The 22036-nt window shown below is 44.2% G+C and overlaps 1 protein-coding gene across 7 annotated transcripts in view; it reads right to left on the bottom strand.

The window, feature by feature from the left end:
- hspg2 (heparan sulfate proteoglycan 2) overlaps positions 1–22036 on the bottom strand; it is a 350599-nt gene that overhangs the window by 240979 nt on the left and 87584 nt on the right. For all 7 annotated transcript variants that reach the window (XR_008725893.1, XM_055659492.1, XM_055659493.1 and 4 more), the window contains exons 2-3: positions 18480–18597; positions 15933–16004 (exon numbers count right to left, since the gene is read on the bottom strand). Coding sequence is in view for 6 of the 7 variants with exons in the window: in XM_055659492.1 (XP_055515467.1) it covers positions 15933–16004; positions 18480–18597 (190 nt within the window). In the remaining variant the exon portion in view is untranslated. The remainder of the gene's footprint in view (positions 1–15932; positions 16005–18479; positions 18598–22036) is intronic.

Here is a 22036-nt window from a genome sequence, read left to right on the forward strand (position 1 = left end):
GGACAGCACCAGAGGCCAGGATCCAACCCTGGTCACACAGAAGGGCTACTAGCTGCACTACAGTGCCCTCCATATCTACATTACATGGCCATCACACATGCAATGTAACCGGGGGGAAAAAATGGCATTAAAATGCAACTTGAAAATTAAAAGCCTTTAGCACAGCTCAGTTACCAAACTCCAAAGCATGATTTACTAAGTTATGCCTTGTGGTTTTCAAACTTAGACCCAATTATGCAGCACAATGATGAAACATTCTCTGGAATACAGAACAGAATTCTTGTCTCTGTAAACAGCACACCATTCAACTAACCCCAGGCAAAAATCATTGGAGATTCGCTTTACTAATAAGTACCCTGAGGTAGATTGCTTGAACTTTTAAGTTTGGATGATTCCTAAGACAGCTGTTTTTGTTTTAAGCGGACAGAATCAAATCTGTAATGTCAAACAGGAAACGTCCATGGAGTTTGGAAGCCCGACTTTGAAACTTTATCACATCCAACCGCCTTACAGAAATGTCTCGATTTTTTAAATATTTAGTAAGCTTAAAAGTCTTGTAAAGTTAGCTGTGTCTAATTAAGTGTTTTTTTATGTCCCCTGTCTCGCTACAGCTCCCCCACCAAAGTCAGGATGGACGAAAGGGCAGGAAGTGAGACCTCATAGATTTCACTTTGGAAAACAAAAGTTCAGACACAAGGGGCTGAATGGCCTCACTTGTGCAGTGCTTTGCTAAGATCGCATGATTACAACAATAATTAATAGTTCAGAAACAAAGTTGCAGTGCTCTTCAGCATGTCCTGAGGTAGCAAGAGACACTGTTTAATGGAATGTCCTTTTTTAGGGATATTAGTTCCTGAATCGACCAGGAAGATTGGTCATAGAATCGTACGGTCCTTCACCCAACTTGCCCATGTCAACATGTCCCATCTACAGATAGACACAAAATCCTGGAGTAACTCAGCGGGATAGGCAGTCTGTCCCACTGAGTTACTCCAGCATTTTGTGTCTGTCTTCAGTGTAAACCAGCAGCTGCAGTTCCTTCCTACACATGTCCCATCTACACGTCCCACCTGCCTGCATTTGACCTATATTCTTTTAAACCTGTCCTATCGATGTACCTGTCTAAATGTTTCTTAAATGTTGTTCTGAAGATGGGTCCCGCGCCGTCACCTATTATTTCTCTCCAGAGATGCTGGTTGACCCGGCGAGTCACTCCAGCATTTTGTGTCTATCTTCAGTAGAAACCAGCATCCTTCCCACACATTTGGTCACCGTGCCATGTTCTCCAGAGATGCTCCAGCACTCTGTGTCGAAGATTGGTACATCCCACCGAGATGCCAGAACACTGGTATTTCCAGGTCTGAAGAAGGGTTTCGGCCCGAAACGTTGCCCATTTCCTTCGCTCCATAGATGCTGCTGCACCCGCTGAGTTTCACCAGCTTTTTTGGGTACCTTCGATTTTCCAGCATCTGCAGTTCCTTCTTAAACACTGGTACTTCCAGGATTTGTAAAAAATAATTTACCTTTCAGGAAACTGGCTCACATTTATAATAGACCAATCAAAAACTTAAACATCTCCAGAATCTTGGAAACTGAGACTGTTCTCAAGTTAATGAAACAAAACCAGAAAGTGATGGCAATACTAAGCAGGTCAGGCAGCATCTAATGGAAAGAGAGTTAATGTTTCAGGTTGAGAAACCTTTGTTCAGATATCTCTGGACATGTAGTTTTTTGATTTCTATTTCCCAGTGATCGGGTCGCTGACTTCTCCCCACTCCTCAGCAACTGTCTGAAACCAGACCCATGTGTTCCTAACCTGTCCTCCTGTCCTGCACTGACCCAGGGGTGAGCCTCTGGCTACCGGCTCCTAGACAACTTATTTCCAACCTCGTAAATCACCAGGCTTTAGCTGTAAAAATTGGCATGTCTTAGTAAAATGTAGGTGTAATCACTTCTGGCTTAATTAGTGTATCTACTAAACTCAAGGTCATTCAAAGCCCATTGCCTTAGCTCAAGTGCATCACCATATGACCCTCTCTCCCACTCTCTTGCTCTCTCTCTCTCCCTCCCTCCCTTCTCGTCCACCATCCACCTTACCGCCCCTCTCCCTCCCTCCCCACTCTCACTCTCTCACTGTCAGATTAACATAGAAACATAGAAATTAGTTGCACGAGTAGGTCATTCGGCCCTTCGAGCCTGCACCGCCATTCAATATGATCATGGCTGATCATCCAAATCAGTATCCTGTATCTGCCTTCTCTCCATACCCCCTGATCCCTTTAGCCACAAGAGCCACATCTAACTCCCTCTTAAATATAACCAATGAACTGGCCTCAACTACCTTCTGTGGCAGAGAATTCCAGAGATTCACCACTCTCTGTGTGAAAAATGTTTTTCTCATCTCGGTCCTAAAAGATTTCCCCCTTATCCTTAAACTGTGATCCGTTGTTCTGGACTTCCCCAACATCGGGAACAATCTTCCTGCATCTAGCCTGTCCAACCCCTCAAGAATTTTGTAAGTTTTAATCAAAGCTATGTATAAAATGCAAGTTGTTTTGTCGATCAAGCAGAGAGGACATCTTTCGCTTGTGGTTTTCAGTGGAATTCAACAAAAACTCCAAAGGTTGAACTTGCACGGTTTGGGGCAGGTGATTAATTCTTTCCCAGAAGTGCTCACCTTTGGTCTCCAGCCTGAAAAGGTTTCCCACTGAGTGGCAAGATCTCCTCGCAAGGAAGCCAGCTTTATTTAAGCCTTCACAAAACTTCAGTGACAATTACAAGACAGCTGGGAAATTGAGATTAATGACAACACAAACAAAAACCTGTTTCAATGGAGTCCATTTATATCTCACGGCTTTTGAGACCCACACAAAGGCGCGATTGAAACCAACCAGTTCAGCACAATGCTGCTGTAGAACTTGGGTCACTCTGTAAATGCATAGGACATTTTTCAGAATGTGTTTCCAACACAAACCCAGGAGATGGTACAATGATCCCTCTCAGAAGTACTTAGATCCTATACATTTTCAAGATTAATTGCTCTAACTTACTTCTCCATGAAACGGCGCATGGTATTCTTTAATCCAATCGCATCTATGTTCTCCTATCCTCATGTTTTATCAGCAAGTGCAGCCAGTAATACAGTTTGACCATGATCCTAAAATGTCTCCGTAAAAGTCAGCTGGCATGCTGGCCTCCCTTGTCCAGAACCCCTGACCCCATACCCAAAATGTCAGTATTTCTATATATCATGTGCCTATGACCTTTCTAAACCAATGCATAAACTAGGCAGAAGCAAGATGCTGCTTTACAAAATAAGATACACAGTTGTAAGGCAGCATCTTAGGGGGACAGGGATAGGCAATGTTTCGGTTCGGGACCCTTCTTCTGACTTTTTCCTCCCCGTCGAAAACAATGCCTTTCCACGATCTTCCCGACTGACTGAGTTACTCAAGCATTCCGAGTCTGCCTTTGCACAAACTGGCTATGTATGCTTTGCTGAAGATAGAGTTTATCACTGTATTCTGCACTCTATTTCCTTTCACTATTTGCACTACCTGTTGTAATCATGTGCAATATGATTGTACGTATTATGGTGTCATTTGCCCGGAAATCACGAAAACCAACATTTTGTACCAATTTACAAACCTGTACCAATAGTTTGCGCCTATTACAGGTGAAATTATGTGGAAAATAAATTGGACACAATGTGTTGGATTAGAAATAGTTCCATTTTAAAAGGGTTATCAGAAACCTATGGTTAAATTTGGTTCATACATTACAGTACGAATGAGAACCAAAGGCGATTTGCATGTGGCGTTAACTGCCACAGACAGCCTGGGCACTAAACTCCCTGTGCATCAGTCAGGTTGAACTGAATTGAAAGAGGCAGCATTGAAAGAAACAGGCCCTTCGGCCCACTGGGTCCACACTGACCATCGATCGTCAGTTCAATGTTATCCACATTCGCATCCACTCCCAACAGACTCGGGACAGTTTATAGAAGCCAATAAAAGATCAGGTGAGGTTACAGATGTGTAGTCTGCCACATCAGCTTCTGATCATCAACCTTTACCTTGATATCTAAGCCTCTAACTTGGAAACGTCAAAGTGTTATAATTCCAAAATGTTAACTTCTACCAGTGAGAATCCTATCCAAGCAAAAAATTCAGGCCCATATAAAAAAAAATGAAATAAAGTCAGATTCAAAGTACATTCTGCTTGTTTGTGAATCTCTGCTATGATGTGGGTTAAAGGATCAATTTAAGTTAGTCTCTAAGCGACAATGAACCCATGGGTGAGGTCGGGTTTGCTTTAGACAGTTTTAATCACAGCAACAGAGACCTCAGCTTTATACACTGTAGTCCCAGGGTCAAGAAACAGTTTCAAAGGTAAGATATCAAATTGCTGATAAACTGAAACTGAATTAGTCTGCAAACATTTATCAAGATTTTTATTGATTTTTTCCTCCACAGTTTGCCAAGTTCATTGGCTTCTTACGAACTCAAATATTGAACCTTCACTACGACTACATGCCTTCCTCGTTATTTATAAATGATAAATAAATTGTATCTTGTATCTTATGAGCCGCCAAAACTTAGAGTGTGGGCAATTATTTCTCCTTCGTTATGTTGCGACTCCATGCTGTTGTCAGACCCAGTGTCAGAGTTGATGTGACTGGTGCCAAAGTCTGACAACACCTAAAGGGCCACCATCACTACAAGATACACTGCCAGTTACTGGAAGTTCTGTTACCAATCATTGAGGCAACATGTACTTTTGCCCATTTTACATTTTATTGCTGATTACTGGATAGTTCCTGCTTGTTGCTGTTTATATGGCTATTATCATGAGGCTTAGGAATGATGTGGAATTTGAACATGATCTATGAAGCCATATATCATAATTTATGATCTATGAAACCACAATAAAGCCACAGATGCCAAAGTGAAGGAATGCTAGAGGATGTAGGAGAGAGACGAACATCAGAGTTCTTGAGTGTGACAGCTCCACTTTTGTTAAATACTGATGCAGTGCATCAAATCGACGAAGTTTGTCGCTGGTGTATCTGGTTGCAGGCCAGACCATCACATAAACTAACCTCACTTCCATTGACTCCATCTGCACTTCATGCTGCCTCGGCAAGGCCACCAGCATAATCAAGGACAAGTCTCACCCTGGACATTCCCTCTTCTCCCCTTTCTCATCAGGCAAGAGGTACAGAAGTATGAAAACCCATGCCCCCAGATTCAGGGACAGTTTCCTTCCAGCTGTTATCAGGCAACTGAAACATCCCATCACCATCTAGAGAGCGATCCTGACTTACCCTCTACCTCATTGGGGACCCTCGGGATATTTTTTAAATCAGACTTGCATTTTGCACTAAACGTTATCCCCTTTATCCTGTATTTGTGCACTGTGGGCAGCCTGATTGTAATCATGTACAGTCTTGCAGCTGACTGGGGATCACACAACAAAGAAGCCTAACACTGTACTATAAATCTGTACACGTGACAATAAATCAAACTAAAGACTATATGCTAACTTGAGGAGTGAGCCCTCATCAAAACCTGGAGAAAAATCAGCACTCCTCTTTTTTGTTGTACCAAAATCCTAAAATTCAGGATTTTACTTGAGGAAGAGCATGAATGGGGAGAAAGCAGGGAAGGAGCACATGGCAGGGATAGCGTGAGATCAGAGCATTCATCAGTGCTATCAAGCTTCATCGCAATGTAAATATTCATTTGCTTTGTGCGCTTCTGGAAAACAATTATTTCCGAACAAAATTACAGCCTGGGACAATGTTTTCAACTATAAAATGTTAAACTGTATTATACAACAACATGAATAAAATTAAATAGTGTTAGTAACACATCGACAATTAACTCAAGTAGTTATCAGCAACACAGCTGTCAGAGTTCACTTCAAAGACATCACGTGTGTGTTAGCTCAACATACTCCAGATTTAAAAGGCAACTGATAATATCCGGTTTCACTCAGCGCAGATGAATCACATCAAAGGACGAGGATATTGCCTGCAGAATGATTCATTTGAGATGCTGCAGAAACATCCCAAAGTTTACCTGCTCTACTCTGCCCTGTAATTATCCTGCATGGACAGTGTACAGGAGCAATACAAACTGTACCTGCACGGCACCCAAGCTGCTCGGGTAGAGACTGCCCAGTAGGAGGGATGGTGACATGCCTACACTCCAGTTCTGTGGCTTCAGAGGTGATAGATACAACGCTAAGATGGGTAGCACGTTTGGGTCTCAAGATGGCCGACGGGGAGATAAGTCTGAGTGAGACCCAGCACTGTAGTTGGATGGGACATAACACAACCAATGTATGAGAGTGGCAGGCTAGCTTATGACACAAAATGCTGGAGTAACACAGCGGGGCAGACAGCATCTCTGGACAGAAGGAATGGGTGATGCTTCGGGACAGAACCCTTCTTCTGAAGTAGGGGCTTGCCCCGAAACGTCACCAATTCCTTTTCTCCAGAAATACTGCCTGTCCCACTGCGTTGCTCCAGCATTTTGTGACTATCTTTGATGTAAACCAGCATCTGCAGTTCCTTCCTACACTTGCCAGGTTATGAGAATGTTGCAAGCAATCTTTTCGCATGGTGCGTAATCAGGGACTACGTTTAAATCTCATCCAAGAATCAGCTTCCCCACCAATGATTTATCCCCTCATTATCCCCACAGGACTGTGCTGGAATTACCTAGAAAACGTGTTGAAATGCTACTTGAGCAGGACTCGAACTCCCAACCTTCCTATCTACGCTGTACTAAACCAGCGCCGATGGGAAGATGCACAATTGCACAGTACGCTGACCTTGTTACATCTGGCAGGAAAAGCCACTGAGAAGTAGGAAGGATGAAGCCTCGGCAGGGGAGATCACCACAATGGACTGGAAGCAGATTCATGACTGGGAGCCAAAATCTATTTTTTTCCAAGCAGCACCATGGTAACCATGCATGAAGTCATCTGCATGTGGGGAGTGCATCAGGTACCACCTTCTCACAAACAGGACACGGGGCTCTGAGGCCAGCAGGCCAATCTCAGCATTCCTTACAACGTCATCCTTATCAATTAATTCTCAACAATGAAAGGTTTCCATTTACAGTTTGGCCATATCCAAAAATACTTTGAAAACAATGAAATAACTTTTGGGGGCATTTTATGATTCTGGTGATGTAAGGGGAATGGGCCTTGAGCCCAGTACAGTCTGAGAAACTGCATGCAACACAGTGGGTGTCAAGTTATGCGGCCCCATTAACAATGTTGTATTTATCCTTGGTCTATACTGCAAACACGTCAAATGAGCAATTGTTTAACGAAAGGGAGTTTATGCCTTGCAAATCATAAATTTAAACCTTCAAGAAGACCTTTTTTGAAAAAACGTTTATGTTTACTTCAGATTTATTTGAAAGATACCACTAAGACCATCTCAGGCGCCAAAATATTCATTCAATAAAGATTGCGATCAAGAGCTCATATTGTGCTATCACAATTCCAGATATATAAAGTCAAGTGTTGTGGAAGGAATCATTCGCACTCTCTGAAACATAATTCAAGATCCCCACCAAGTGCTACAGGCAGGTCTTGCTGCTCAATCCATTGCCTGTAGATCTTAACATGGACCACTTCTAACTTGGTGAAGGATGCCTGCAGGGAGGAGGATGCCAATGGGACGAAGAAATTACATTCAAAAGGCGATGGGTATCTGGATTTAAGAACATTTGATCACACTCACAGATACAGACTGGAAAGAGTGCAGAGGAGATTCACCAGGATGCTGCCTGAGGTGGTGCATTTCAGCTGTGAATGGAGACTGGATAGGTTAGGTTTGCTTTACCTGATGGGGAGGAGACGGAGGGGGATCCTGATTGACGTGTACAAAGTTATGAGGGGTGAACAGAGGGTAGACAGTAGGAAACTTTTTCCCATGGCAGAGGTGGCTAAAACTAGAGGGCTCAGGCTAGAGGGGATCGGAGGTTGAACGTGCTAGACTTGCTCATGCATCCATAAGCAACTTGACAAAGCTGAGATGCAATGCCTGTTGTGAAGATAGCTGCAGTCTCTGTTGTATAATGCTACAGGTTAAACCATTGTACATGCTGGAGATACTGTAGTGAAAGCATAGACTAATGGCATTGAGTCATTATTTTTACCTTTCACATGCTAAAGACACACTGCAGACATAATGTGGGAGAATCAGTAAAATCAGCCTGCTTCCTCCAACATACAATTTGCTGTCAATCAATTAACAACGGAAGATAAGACGCAAAGTGCTGGAGGAATTCAGCGGGTCAGGCAGCATTTATGGAAACATCACCCATCCTTTATCTCCAGAGATGCTGCCGTACCCACTGAGTTACTCCTGCATTTTATGCATCTCTGCAGTTTCTTTCCACACAATTAACAATGGAATCTAAAGCTTTCCCTACCCAATACCCTTCCACCCTACCCACACTGTTAAGTCATCACAGGAACAAGCTTGCTTTCATATGGTACCTTTTGCAATCTCCGGATGACCTAAAGGACTACATAGCCAGCTGGTGTAGTCCCTGCAGAGGAAAGATTGCCCACTGCAGGAGTCCTTCTAACAAACTGCAGGGAACTGGTGGGCATGCAAAAACTGACTGTTCCAGATACACATTGATTCAGAGATTAGCTTAGGTTAAAACAATGCAGTCCCAAGGTTTAAGTTTCTAGTGAAGTGCATTGTGAATCATTACATCAGAACACCTTAAAGGAAATTAACATAAGTGAACTAAAGACATGGATAATTTCCTGGCTTCATCCAAAATCCAATAATTCTGAGTTGAATATTCCTCCTCTCAAATGCTCGATCCAAATGATCTTGTACAGATCCCGCAGATTTGATGGCACCAATTCTTCCACTCTGTTATCAGATTCTTGAACAGACCCGTCATGCGCTGGTGATGAATTTCCCAATCTTCCAAACTACTTTGTTGCAACCTTTGCACTTTTTAAAATCTGCACTTTCTCTGAAGTTGTAATACAATATTCTGCACTCTGTTTATTTTCTCTTTAACACTGCCTGACATACTTATATATAGTATGACGAGCCTGGATAACTGCAAAACAAAATTATCACCGTATCTCGGTACATGTGACAGTAATAAACCAATATCAATAATAAAAGAGTGCTGGAAGCAATTCTACCATGGAAAACTGCCTTCTATAATTCTGCCGCACAAGATTGCCTATGAGTCAGCCGGACTTGTACAGAAAGGCCAAATGCATTACAAACCCTTTCCCTACACTGCCATTAGCTTAGTTCTGTCCTGATTGTCCAGGCAGAAGATTGGGAGGAGCAAGTAACAGAGAAAACAAGCCAAAGTCTGAAAATAAAATTGCCCAAACAGGCTTAACCTTGAATGACTGATTTATTACCAATCTTCAAATTAACTACTCCTCTGTCTAGCCTCAAAGCTAAAGGGCCTGTCCCACTTGGGCGTCATTTGCGCGTCACGCAGATGGCGTGCGAAGACTTCCTACATCCCAAAATCCTCGGGCGCCGCGTGCGTCTGCGCGTCACTGCCTGCGTAGTGCATCATGACACGTAAATGATGTCACGTAAATGATGCGCAAATGACGCCCAAGTGGGACAGGCCCATAAATAATCAGAACTTTTCAATCATAAACTTATTGTAACTTAGAAAGTAAATACATTTAAGAACTGTTAAACTCAGTGTTAAGAGATTAATTTAATTATCCATCCTACATTTCATTTATATCTCAATAGACAATGGCTCAGACAAGGAATGGACAGGACAAAACAGAAAATGCATGAAACATTGCAGCATCTTCTGCACAGAGAGAGAAGCAGAGTTGACAATGTGGTGACACAGTGGCCCACCGAGTCTGCGTCGACCAGCGATCCCCGTATGCAGCACTTTCCTACATACTAGGGACCATTTCCAGTCTTTGCCAAAGCCAATTAACCTACAAACCTCGAGGACTTTGGAGTGAGGAAGGTAACCAAAGCACCCGGAGAAAACCCACGTGGTCATGGGGAGAACATATAGACTCCACACACACAGACAGCGCCTGTGGTCAGGATAGAAGCCAGGTCTCTAGTGCTGTAAGGCAGCAACTCTACCTCTGTACCAACCTGCTGCCCCAGTTTTCTTTCAGTGGATTGCATTACATTTCAGACCTACAGAGTAGCTCACATATTGGTATATGAACTATAAGACAGAACATGACAAGTTATACAGCGCTGATCTCCTTCAACCATCAAACCTCCTGGAAAAGCCTAAAGTTGGCTATTCTGTTTACTGAATTTATTCAGTGTTCTTTAATTATCCCAAGAGACTACTTAAGGTAGTACTAAGAAATCAGAAGAACATGTCCCAATATCCTCACAGACTTATATTCAGATAAAAATTGTCATTGAGCCAAAGCAAATAATTGTTAGGTATAAACAAATAAACTATTTCCATTGATGGAACCACCAAGAGTTGGAGGCCTGAAAAGGTCGAAAAATGGCAAAAGAACCAAAAATGATGTACATAGAACAGTGTAGCAGAGGAAGAGGCCTTCGGCCCACAATGTACCTGCCAAACATGATGCCAAATTAAACTAATTCCGTCTGCCTACATGTGATCCATCTCCCTCGATTCCCTGCTTGTTCATGTACCCACGTAAAAGCCACTCAAATGCCACCTTCGTATCTGTTTCCACCACCGCCACCCCTGGCAGCCAGTTCCAGGCACTGCTCATGTAACAAAACCCCAATAAAAATTACAAATATTTTTCTAATGCAGGGGGCGGTTTTGGGTCTGGCCTATACTGTTGGAGGTGGCAGTGTAGGCAAACCCAACTGTAGTGTTCAATAGGGACTTAAATAAACAGTGGAAAGGAAAATATTTGCAGGGCTTTTGGGGAGGGCGGATGTCTGAAGACAGAGTATAGAGTTTTATAAAGACAGCTAGCCGGTTAATTGGCCTCTCTAAATTGGCCCGGGTAGGCAGAGATGATGAGAAAGTGGGATAACATGGAGCTAGCGTGAACAAGTGGTCAATGGTCATTGTGGATTTGGTAGGCCGAAGGGCCTGTTTCCGTGCTGTATCTCTAAACTAAACTAAACAAAGCCAGCTGCAGAGGACGCCACAGTGGAGACTGCACAAGAGATCGAAGTTGAAGAACGAGGAGAATCGATGTGCTGGGAAAGAGGAGGGGAAGCATAAAGTAGGAGGAATCTGATTTCAAGCTTAGAACATAGAAACATAGATAACAGGTGCAGGAGTAGGCCATTTGGCCCTTTGAGCCAGCACGCCATTCAATATGATCACGGCTGATCATCCAAAATTAGCACCCCGTTCTTGCTCTCTCCCCATATCCCTTGATTCTGTTAGACCCAAGAGCTATATCTAACTCTCTCTTGAATACATCCAGTGAATTGGCCTCCACTGCCTTCTGCGGCAGAGAATTCCACAGATTCACAACTCTCTGGGTGAAAAAGATTTTCCTCATCTCAGTCTTAAATGGCCCACCCCTTATTCTTGAACTGTGATCCCCTGGTTCTGGACACCCCCAACAGCCCCCAACATTGGGAACATTTTTCCTGCATCTAGCCTGTCCAATACCTGAATAATGTTATATTCTTATACCCAATAACGTAGAAAACAAGGAACTGCAGATGCCGGTTTACACAAAATAACACAAAGTGCTGGAGTAACTCAGCAGGTCTTTTTTTTTATACCCAAAAAATTGTTGTCAGGCCAGGAGCCAAAGGCGGCCAGCAAATGTGGGAAATTCAGTGAACAAGCCAAATGCAGTGAAATTCAGTGAACTAGAATCAGTTCAAACTGAAATAGGAACAACATCTTGTAATTTTAACAGTAGGCTAGACAGTGAAAGGACTGGTGCTAAATACCCGCACATTCATCAGCAGTGGTTCAGCATCAAGCGATAATGAAATTCAATACCCTAGCCGGGATGAAAACATTTCACAAAATGGGGTCTTGCCACTATTATTTTGAAACACAGAATCGCCCAGGGACTATGAACATGTTACTGTCAATAGAACAGCTAGATCCAGAAAATAGTAGATTTCCCCCATCTGAACTGCAAGTTCTGATGAAGACGCTTGAGGACCACTTGAGGATTCGTGTTCAGGTACACTCATCAATCCCTTTGACTTTGGGTATTCCTGAGCACATTAAACCCCAAACAAAATGACCTGGTCTGCTAATCGCAGTCTATCTTCATACATTAAAAGTATTCTCTATTTTGGGAAGGCTGCGGACAGCATTGTGGAATAGAGTTCCAGTTCAACAGCTGTTAACCTGTGAACTTTATGCTATAATCCCAGCATACTGGCCAGAAAAGATTGAAAGTAAAGTTTAGGTATTATTGTTACTGCCTCCAAATAATGTAGGGATATTTGTGGACAAATCTTGTACATCACTGTGCAAATCCACCATTTCAGTGTAGCTCTGACCAGCTGTTCAAATACATCATCTGAGTTAGAAATAACTGCAAATTTTGCCAAGTCTAAACTTGGATAACAGGCACAGGCAGCACAATGTTTATCATGAAAAACTTTTAAAATTAAACTGAGACAGCAACGCTGCAGCCTTGACAACCCTCTGGTATAGCAAGATGCCATTTCAGAGCCGTCATTCAACGTTTCCTGCTCCTGTCTGCTAGATAGTGGTCTACTTCCAACAGCTAACCTCATATCCAGTGCCTCCAGCTCTCTACTGCAGATTGGTACCTAGGCCCATGGCTCATTTATATTGTTGTGTCAATCTCCCAATCCCCTCGTGTGAACTATTTAATGAGGCCTTTCTTCTTCGTGGTCGCGTTTTTCTAATGGCGTCTCCAGCTCAATTTCCTCCAACTGACTAGCAATTCACAATCCTTTGTCATGGCGACTCTCAACTCTCCTCCCTGTTCCTCCGTGATGCTCAACTCCCTTTCCCTCACCGTAGACATACTCTACCCCAGCCCCTCAACATAGCGACACTCAACTCCAACCCTTCACCCTAACAAAACTCAACTATAACCCTTCACCCTAGCAAAACTCAACTATAACCCTTCACCCTACCCTAGCAAAACTCAACTCTAACCCTTCACCCTAGCAAAACTCAACTCTAACCCTTCACCATAGCGACACTTCACTCTAACCCTTCACCCTAGCAACACTCAACTCCAACTCTTCACCCAAGCAAAGTTTATCTGCCAACCCTTCACCATAGTAACACTCCATCCCAGCCCGTCGCCCTAACGACACTCAACCCCAGGCTTTCACCGTAGCAACGTTCAACCCCAGAGCTTCATTGTGGCAACAATCAACATCAACTCTTCACCATAGCAACAGTCAACATCAGTCCTTCATCCAAGTGATGTTTATCTGCCAGACCTTCAACATGGTGACATTCAAACCCAGCTCTTGGCGTTCTTGTTGAACTCCAAGACCCCTCCTGCACAGCTCACAGTGAAGCTCAGATGACCTCACTGATTATCCAGCTAATTAACTTCTTGTTATCATATAACATAGAGCAGCACAGCTAAGAAACAGGCCCTTCAGCCCACAATGTCTGCCCCATACATTATGCTAGGTTAAACTTATCTCCTCTGCCTCCCATATTCTTTCCATCCCTGAATGTTAAACTCTTTTCGATTTTAATGCACCAATGGAAATTAAAACTAAAGGTTTTTGTAAAAAAACCCAACATCAAAAGGTAACTAAATGCCTCAATAAATAATTGACCAACACTACAAGAGGTGGTCCTCCTGAGGAGCAAACACGGCCAGCATTGGGAGTGAAAGCGATTATATGATGACCACATTAACCGCAAGGCTCGGGGTGAAATACATCCCCATAATGAAGGAAAAGCATTTCAATCAGCTTCCAAACCCCAACTTAATGAAACTGAGCACATTGCATTCTTCCTGAATTACTGCACACATGGAATTTTTACTGTGGTTGTAATCCGAGCCACCACTTGTATCACTGATACCTGTGTACACCAAAGGCTCACAGCTCCTCACTTGATATTTAATAGAGAGAGGGAGAGGGACGGTATGTGATGCTCAACGAAGCCTGCCGTCACACAACATTTCTTCCCCTGCTGGCTCTTCTCTTTCTCATGAACAACGTGCTTTCCTCCCTCGGGTTCAATCAAAAGGGCTGCCTGATTTTAAATGAGGCTGCTTTCAGAGGAAGGGAAGCTGTGTAATGGGGCTGTTCAGTAAAACGACCAGAACAATGGAATTCCAAAGATTGCTTGGAGGAGGAACTCCAGAAACTAGATTCAAGGTGGATCAAGGTTTCGTTATCAAAGCAGCAGAGGGAAAAACACTGGAATGTTACATTGGGAGAGATGGGCTGAATGGCCATTTGTCATTAGCTGGGATGTGGAGCTCCCACTGTGAGCAGAAATAAAATAATGTAGTCCTCACATGATTCTGCACATTGCCTCATCTCCAGCAGGAAATAATGGAATGACTGAGTCCATTCAAATTCCGAGCATGCCTTTACTGCAATGCAGCTAAAATATTATCAAACCTAAATAGTTGCCACCTTATCCACAGCTCGATCACTGACAACAAGTGGTCTATTCATTAGTTTTAGTGAATCGAGTGGGGACAAGTGGGTGCTGGCTGATAAAAGCAGGAAAGAACCAACCCATTTCATAGTCTGAAGAAGGTCTCAAACCAAAACGTCACCCAGCATTTTGTGTCGAACCCAGTTCATAGACACTCAAAAAATGTTAGAGTAATTCAGCGGCTCAAGACAGTATCTCTGTAGAACATGGGCTGGGGACGTTTCAGGTCGGGACTGCAGACATCCCTACTTCCAACATTGTAGTGGTGGTGGTGGGGAGGGTAGGTGGGGGGGGGACCTGAAGCGAGAGAAGAACTCAGGACAAATCGGGGTCGGCAACAGATGACCTCAGGCAAGGATGTTCCCACATAGGCCGATGTTTTAACCCATTTCATCTTTGCTTTTACAGAAAGACAAGACCATGGCTAATTTCCACAGCCAAAAGATGGCATCACAAACAATGCTGCACTCTCTCTGCAACACAGTGGAATCGTACACTCAAATCGTTGCGTGTAGTGTAACACTGATTATTTCTAACGGTGGAAGGAATCAGAAATATAAAGCAATGGCAGAAGGGAAAAGGTTAGTTCACAAGGTCATAAGGAACAGGAGTAGAATTAGGCCATTCGGCCATCAATTCATGGCCGATCTATCTCTCCCTCTGAACCCCAAGGTGGTGGGATGCCTCAAATTTAGCTCCCGGAGGTCAAGGGTGCTCAGGGATCCATGGTGTCATGCTGGAGTTAACAACCTGGTGCTGGAAACGCAACTCAATCCTCGTCTCCACGGGACTTTTTATCCTAGCAGGAATGCGATTTAAATAGCTTCAGGCCAAGTCTGAAGATGTTTTCACATGGACACACAAAGCAGCAATTACATGCAACACATGCTTATTATGTACGCAGTGGAATGGGGGGTACGCACCTAATGTAATACGTGGCACTAATCTCAGCGTGATGACATGAAGCACAAAACGGAAATTCAATTCATAGCCATCATCTGAACCCTTGACGTGAGAAAAAAAGTCATTCTGCATTCCTACTCTAAGGAATATAATTATGATGGATGCGGATTTTGATTGAGATACAGGCTTTGGACTGAAGACATCACCAAAGCTGATTCTAATCACGCTATCTCAGACAGCAGATGCAACTGACCCATCTGCTAAGACTACACGATGGAACTGTGCATCATAAAGCAGCACAAGACTCATTATAAAGCGACACTTTGTTCACAGTAATGCGATACAAACACAAGATGTTTTTTCCGTTCTGACAGCTTCAATTTTACAGAAAATATGATTGAGGGCTTCAAGGCAATCCAACAAATGTCTTACCTGTTTTGTTAGCAGTTGGAATTTCACCGGGTATGCCTGGTGTGCTGCCCTCTTCAATATCAGTGCTTCCCTCTGTACAAAGGAATAGTAAAACAAAGATATTAATTCCTGCAGACGCAAGAAATTGCAGATGCTGGAATCTTGAATGGAAGAAATAAAAATGAAATGAAATGATTCAATTTATTGTCATTGTCAGTGTACAGTACAGAGACAACGAAATGCATTTTTAGCATCTCCCTTGAAAGGGAGACACAGGGCGTCGCGGTGTGCCCGCGCCTGCCGCCGTAACATTCCATTACAGGCAAAGGTGGGTGAAGTGTCTTGCCCAAGGACACAACGACAGTATGCACTCCAAGCGGGATTTGAACCGGCTACCCTCCGGTCGCCAGCCGAACTCTTAGCCCATTGTGCTATCTGTCGTCCTGCACAAGCAAAGCAGTGGAGGAACTCAGTGGGTCAGGCAACGGGTGTGGAGGCAATGGACAAGATGATGTTTGGGGTGACTGATTGAAGACGGGAAGAGAAAGCTTGAAGAGAGAGAGACAGGAGTGGGGCAAAGCCTTGCAAGTGATAGGTGAATATAGGAGAGGGGGGGGGGGAGAACTTGATCTGCAAATGGGGGGAGAAAGTGGCAAAAGCTGGAGCTGAAAAGAAGAAAAGAGGATGTCAGATAAGGAATGGGCAAATTAAATGTAAAGCCAGACAGAGGGTTATAGGTGGATGGAGGCAGCGGTAGAGTTGCTGCCTTACAGTTCCAGTGAGCTGGGTTCGATCCCGACTACAGGTGCAGCCTGTATGGAATTTGCACGTTCTCCCTGTGACCATGTGGGTTTTCCGGGATCTCCAGTTTCTTCCCACACTCCAAAGACATGCAGGTTTGTAGGTTAATTGGCTTGGTATAAATGTAAATTATCCCTAGCGTGTGTAAGATAGTGTTAATGTGCGGGGATCGCTGGGTCGACGGGCCTGTTTCCGCTCTTTATCTCTAAACTACACTAAATGAGAAATGGACAACTGAGGGATAGGGTTTGAGTCGTACAGCACGGGATCAGACACTTCTGTCCAACTTGCCCATGCTGACCAAGATGCCCCATCAACACTATTCCCACATGCCCGTGTTTGGCCATATGCGTCTAAACTTTTGCTATCTATGTACCTGTCCAAATGTCTTTTAACGAGAGATGATTGTACAAAGCAGGGGAAAGGAACAGGCTTTTGAGGTCTCTGACTATCACTTTGGGTGCACGGAGCTCCTCAGATAAATTCGGGTCACTTTGTGCACTAATTGTCATTGTCAATTATTTTTCGAATGCCTTTCCAAATTGCACACGTCATCCACACAGTTTAAAGGAGGATTAAGCACATTATTGTGCTTACAAGTTGCTGCTCAACACATTTTGCAGAGGGAAAGGGGGCAGCTTTAAAGAGTGGCTGGGACTAGATTCAAGGTGAGATGTAAAAGGCCAATCCTTTACCTGTATTAGCCGGGACATCCTGTATATTGGGCTAAATTGGCTTGTCCCATACAGGACCGCCCTTGTCCCGTATTTGACTGCTACTACTTGGGTCGAGGGGACCGTCGGGTTGGAGCGCCACGTCCGGCCCCACCTCTCCCGTCCCGACGTAGTGCAGCCCATGGAGTGCAGCAGTGCCTTGCCCGTGGCTCCGTCGGTCGGCAGCTGTCCGACCTTCGGACTCCGCTTACCACCGACACTACCGCCGATGACCGGTTCATGAGTTGGATGGGGTGCCGGACTTTGCACACGACGTGTGCAGTCTGGCACTCGGGCCAACTCATCATTCATCCAGCCACGACCGAGTCGGTCAACGAATTGCCGTGGGAATTTGTCCATTATTTTGACCTTTTGTCCATTATTTATGAGTGAGAAAGTTGGCAACCCTAGACACGCTCCGCGGATGGCAGAATCTGTAACTATATTTTCTTACAACATGGGAGGCCACTGTGCTGCCCAACCTGAGCTCTGGTGCTTACTCCCTCCCCAGTACCCTCATCCGAGAGTACAGGCCCGTAGGTGACACACAAATCCGAACTGTGACATTACTTATGGCGGAGGAGTTCTCTCATAACTGTGGAAGTGACTATTAACCCAGACGGACAAGCCCCATTCAGTCTCAGGCCAGTGAAGCTGCACCGTGGTGCAGCGGTAGAGTTGCTGCCGTGCAGCGCCAGAGACCCGGGTTCGATCCTGACTAGGGGTGCTGTTTGTACAGAGTTTCTATGTTCTCCCTGTGACCGCACGTTTTCTCTGGGAGCTACGGTTTCCTCCCACACTCCAAAGACGTAGAGGTTTGTAGGCTAATTGGCTTGGTAAAAATTGTAATTTGCAAATTTGGGATAGTGTTAGCGTGCAGGTTTAGCTGGTCAGCGCAGACTTGGTGGGCTGAAGGGCAGGTTTCTGCATTGTATCTCTAAACTAAACTAAACTAATCTCATGGCTGCAATACAGCATGTGTGGGGAACGGAGAAGACGTTCTGGTGGTAATGGCCGTTTCAGTCCATCTTTCCACTCACTACTCTCCACCTACCAGCAGACCATCCAAAATCCTCATCATCAGATTCTTCTGGGTATCTCTGGTGACTCAGGTTCGGCTCCGCATCCACTGGAGTCAAGACTTCATCCAAAACCTTCGAAGCGTTCACAGTCTGCAGACAAAAGGGGGGGAAAAGCCATTTTAGAAACATAGGTGCAGGAGTTGGCCATTCGTTCCTTCGAGCCAGCACCGCCATTCAATATGATCACCGCTGATCATCCAAAATCAGTACCCCATTCCTGTTTTTTCCCCATATCCCTTGATTCCTTTAGCCGTAAGAGCTAGCTCTAACTCTCTCTTGAAAACACCCAGTGAATTGGCCCACCCTGCCTCCGACACCATCATGCATCGTGTGCACTGAAAATAACTCGAGCGACAGATGCAATGGCAGCTCTCTCCATCGGGATGTCATGTTATTTACAGACCCAATGTGTTCCCCATAGTGTCAGCTATTCTACTTTCTGGTAGTTGGCCTATTGAACGCAGCCCACAAATTGCAGCTAGTTTTACAACTTAAATGAGATGGCTTGAAGGGTTGAGCAGTGGATTCCCAGTTACATTTACAACAGGGCATCTCAAAGCAGAACTGAGGAAGCTCAGAGGTGACTTAATAAAAGGTCGTCAAGATGAAAGAGCAGATAATGATTCCCTGTGGGGAGCAGGTCAACAACCAGAGGCTGCAGCTTTCAAATTGCCAGTGACAGAGAGAGGGGAGACTCGAAGTAACATTTTCCTTATGTTATTGGAGAGTTGGAAAGCTCTCCCTGAAATGGAGGTGGGAGGTGATTCAGACATTATTTTCAAAGGGACTCGGATAACCCTCAAAATGAAGCACCTGCATAGCTATTGGAAAATTGTAGGTCTAAGGAAAAGAGCCAGCATGAACACGATGGGCCAAATGGCCAGCTTTGAATGTTGCACATTTTTAGATACAGTGCTGAAACAGGCCCTTCGGCCCACTGAGTCTGCGCGCACCAGTGACCCCATATACTAGCACCATACTACACTCTCTAATTTACAATGCTTACCAAAGCCAATTAACCTACAAACCTGAAAGTCTATGGAGTGATCGTATGTTTGAGATTCTAACATGCCAGCAGTTTCATCACAGACTTTAATTGTGGTATATTGTTTACAAGCACTAGCCATCACAACAAAATGGCGGGCCAGTCTAAATCAATGTGTTCTGTTTAGAAAAGCCCAGCCAGTTTGTTAAACCATCCTCCAATGCTCCACTCCAATGTCATTCATAGCAACAGCTGCAGAGCAAAATTCTACTAAAACACACCTCAAAAGTGCAGACAAATGCAATACGACTCCTCCATTCATGTATGCTTTATGCGTTTGGCTGCCCGTGTCCTAATTTTGCCTTCACACTCAGGAGAGAGTATAAACCCATAAACAAGTGCCCGAGAATTCCATGGCTCAATTAAGGTCATTTTTGTTGCTATTACATCCACAATCTGCCGGAAGGCTTCCTAGGGTGGGGCCCATCCTAATATATTAGCTTTAATAGTGTTTATAAAAATGCACTTCTTTAAGTTCAGGTATTGCTAGTTTGTGAAGCCCATTTAATGTCAGGCTATGTGCTGTCTTCACTCTCAGTACATGGGTGTCATTGGCAACGCCATCACTTTGGTCTCTCCCTAATTACCCATGAATGCAGGAGTTCAGACTGGTGGGTCATGAAGATCATAGGATATTGCAGAGCGGAAACAGGCCTTTCGGCCCATCGAATCTGTGCTCTTTTACAACCACGCAAATACAATAATCCAATTTGGGCAAACATGGCAGCTTCCTCCCCTGAAGGGCAATAATGAGTCAGCTGAGATTTTAGCAACAATTTGATCGTTTCATGACTGTTGTTACTCAGACCAGCTTTCTGTTATTTTTAATTCCAGTTTTCTTTAATTTGATTACTTGAATTTAAGTTCCCCAGCGATTGCTGGGGACGGGAAGGGAAGTTAAACACATTTCCCTAAATCAATAGCTCAGGACTTTCAAGTTATTGGTTAAAGAGTACTGGTGAGAGAATCTTGGGGGAATTGTTGGGAATGAGGGGAGAATAAAACAGGATTCATGTATTTGTGCGGTTGATGGTCAGCATAGACTCGATGGGCTGGAAGGCCAGGTTCCGTGCAGCAATACTCTATGATCTATGACCCTGGCTGCTCATCCAGTTGGGTGACCCTTGCATCCTCCGCCACTGAGTATCCACCTGGGTCAGGATCAGGATGTTCAAAGGCAGCTGAACCTACGCCGTAACGTGCAAAATGCAAATCCACGCAACATTTCTCGACATGCAGACTCAAAATTATTCCTCTGAGATTTTCCAGTCCAAATAAAGTTTAGAGTTACAGCACGCCTTCTCCGACGGCCTTTGAAGTACAAGTGCACCAGGTGCAGTGAGCTGTCAGATCCATCTGTTGGCTGCTGTTACCCTCAGAACCACAACTGGAGCTCGGACTAAAAATCAGACCCCTTCCCGAGAAAGTAAAACGCATGAGACATGGAAGGAATGTTTCTGACTTTGACGGTGCTTCAAATGCAGGAGGGAGCAGAGTAGAAGGCAAAGTGCAGTGAATGTTGAGAATCTAAAGCATGAACAATGTATGCTTGAAACACTTGAAGCACGTCAAGTAGCACAAAGATAGACACAAAAAGCTGGAGTAACTCAGCGGGACAGGCAGCATCTCTGAAGAGAAGGAATGGGTGACGTTTCGGGTCGAGACCCTTCTTCAGAAGTCAAGTAGCATCTGCACAATAAGAAGCTTCACCACACGAATCTGTATCTGACTGTAAATGAGCTGTGTGCATGTGGTACGAGGACATCATTGTATGAGGTGATTGTTGCTTGTCTTCAATAAAGAGTACGCATATATTTAAAACCCATGGTATCTCCAGGTTAATTGGGTAACACTGGCCCTGCAACAGTGTTCAGACACAATGAAGGATGACTCACTCCCAGGTCATTCTCTCTTTTCCCCCTCCCCTGTTGGGGACATCATACAAAGGCTTGAAATGCATGCACTGCCAGATTCAAGACGTGATTCTTCAGGCTCACTAATCTGGAGCCCAATCAAAAAGCCAAGAGTTCCATTTACATGTGTGGGAAGAAACTGCAGATGCTGGTTCAAACCGAAGATAGACACAAAATGTTGGAGTAACTCAGCAGGACAGGCAGCATCTCTGGATAGAAAGAATTGGTGACATTTCGGGTCGAGATCCTTCTTCAGACTTTAAAAATACAACAGTCTGAAGAAGGGTTTCGACCCGAAACATCACCCATTCCTTCTATCCAGAGATCCTACCTGTCCCGCTGAATTACTCCAGCATTTTGTGTTCCCGTTACATCAGTGGCCCAGAAATTGGAGGATTATTATAATCCACACCCATTTAAACGAAGAAAAGTTTACAAATTGGCATCGGCAATTAAAAGAACAACAGATAAATCCACAAATATATTGTGGATTGACAGGATGTATCCAGCTATTTCAACTGGTGAATTCTTAAAATGTGCATTTTATGCTGCCTATGGAGCTGAAACAGTG

Source organism: Leucoraja erinacea, chromosome 30 (assembly GCF_028641065.1).
Source record: "Leucoraja erinacea ecotype New England chromosome 30, Leri_hhj_1, whole genome shotgun sequence".
Lineage (NCBI taxonomy): Eukaryota > Metazoa > Chordata > Chondrichthyes > Rajiformes > Rajidae > Leucoraja > Leucoraja erinaceus.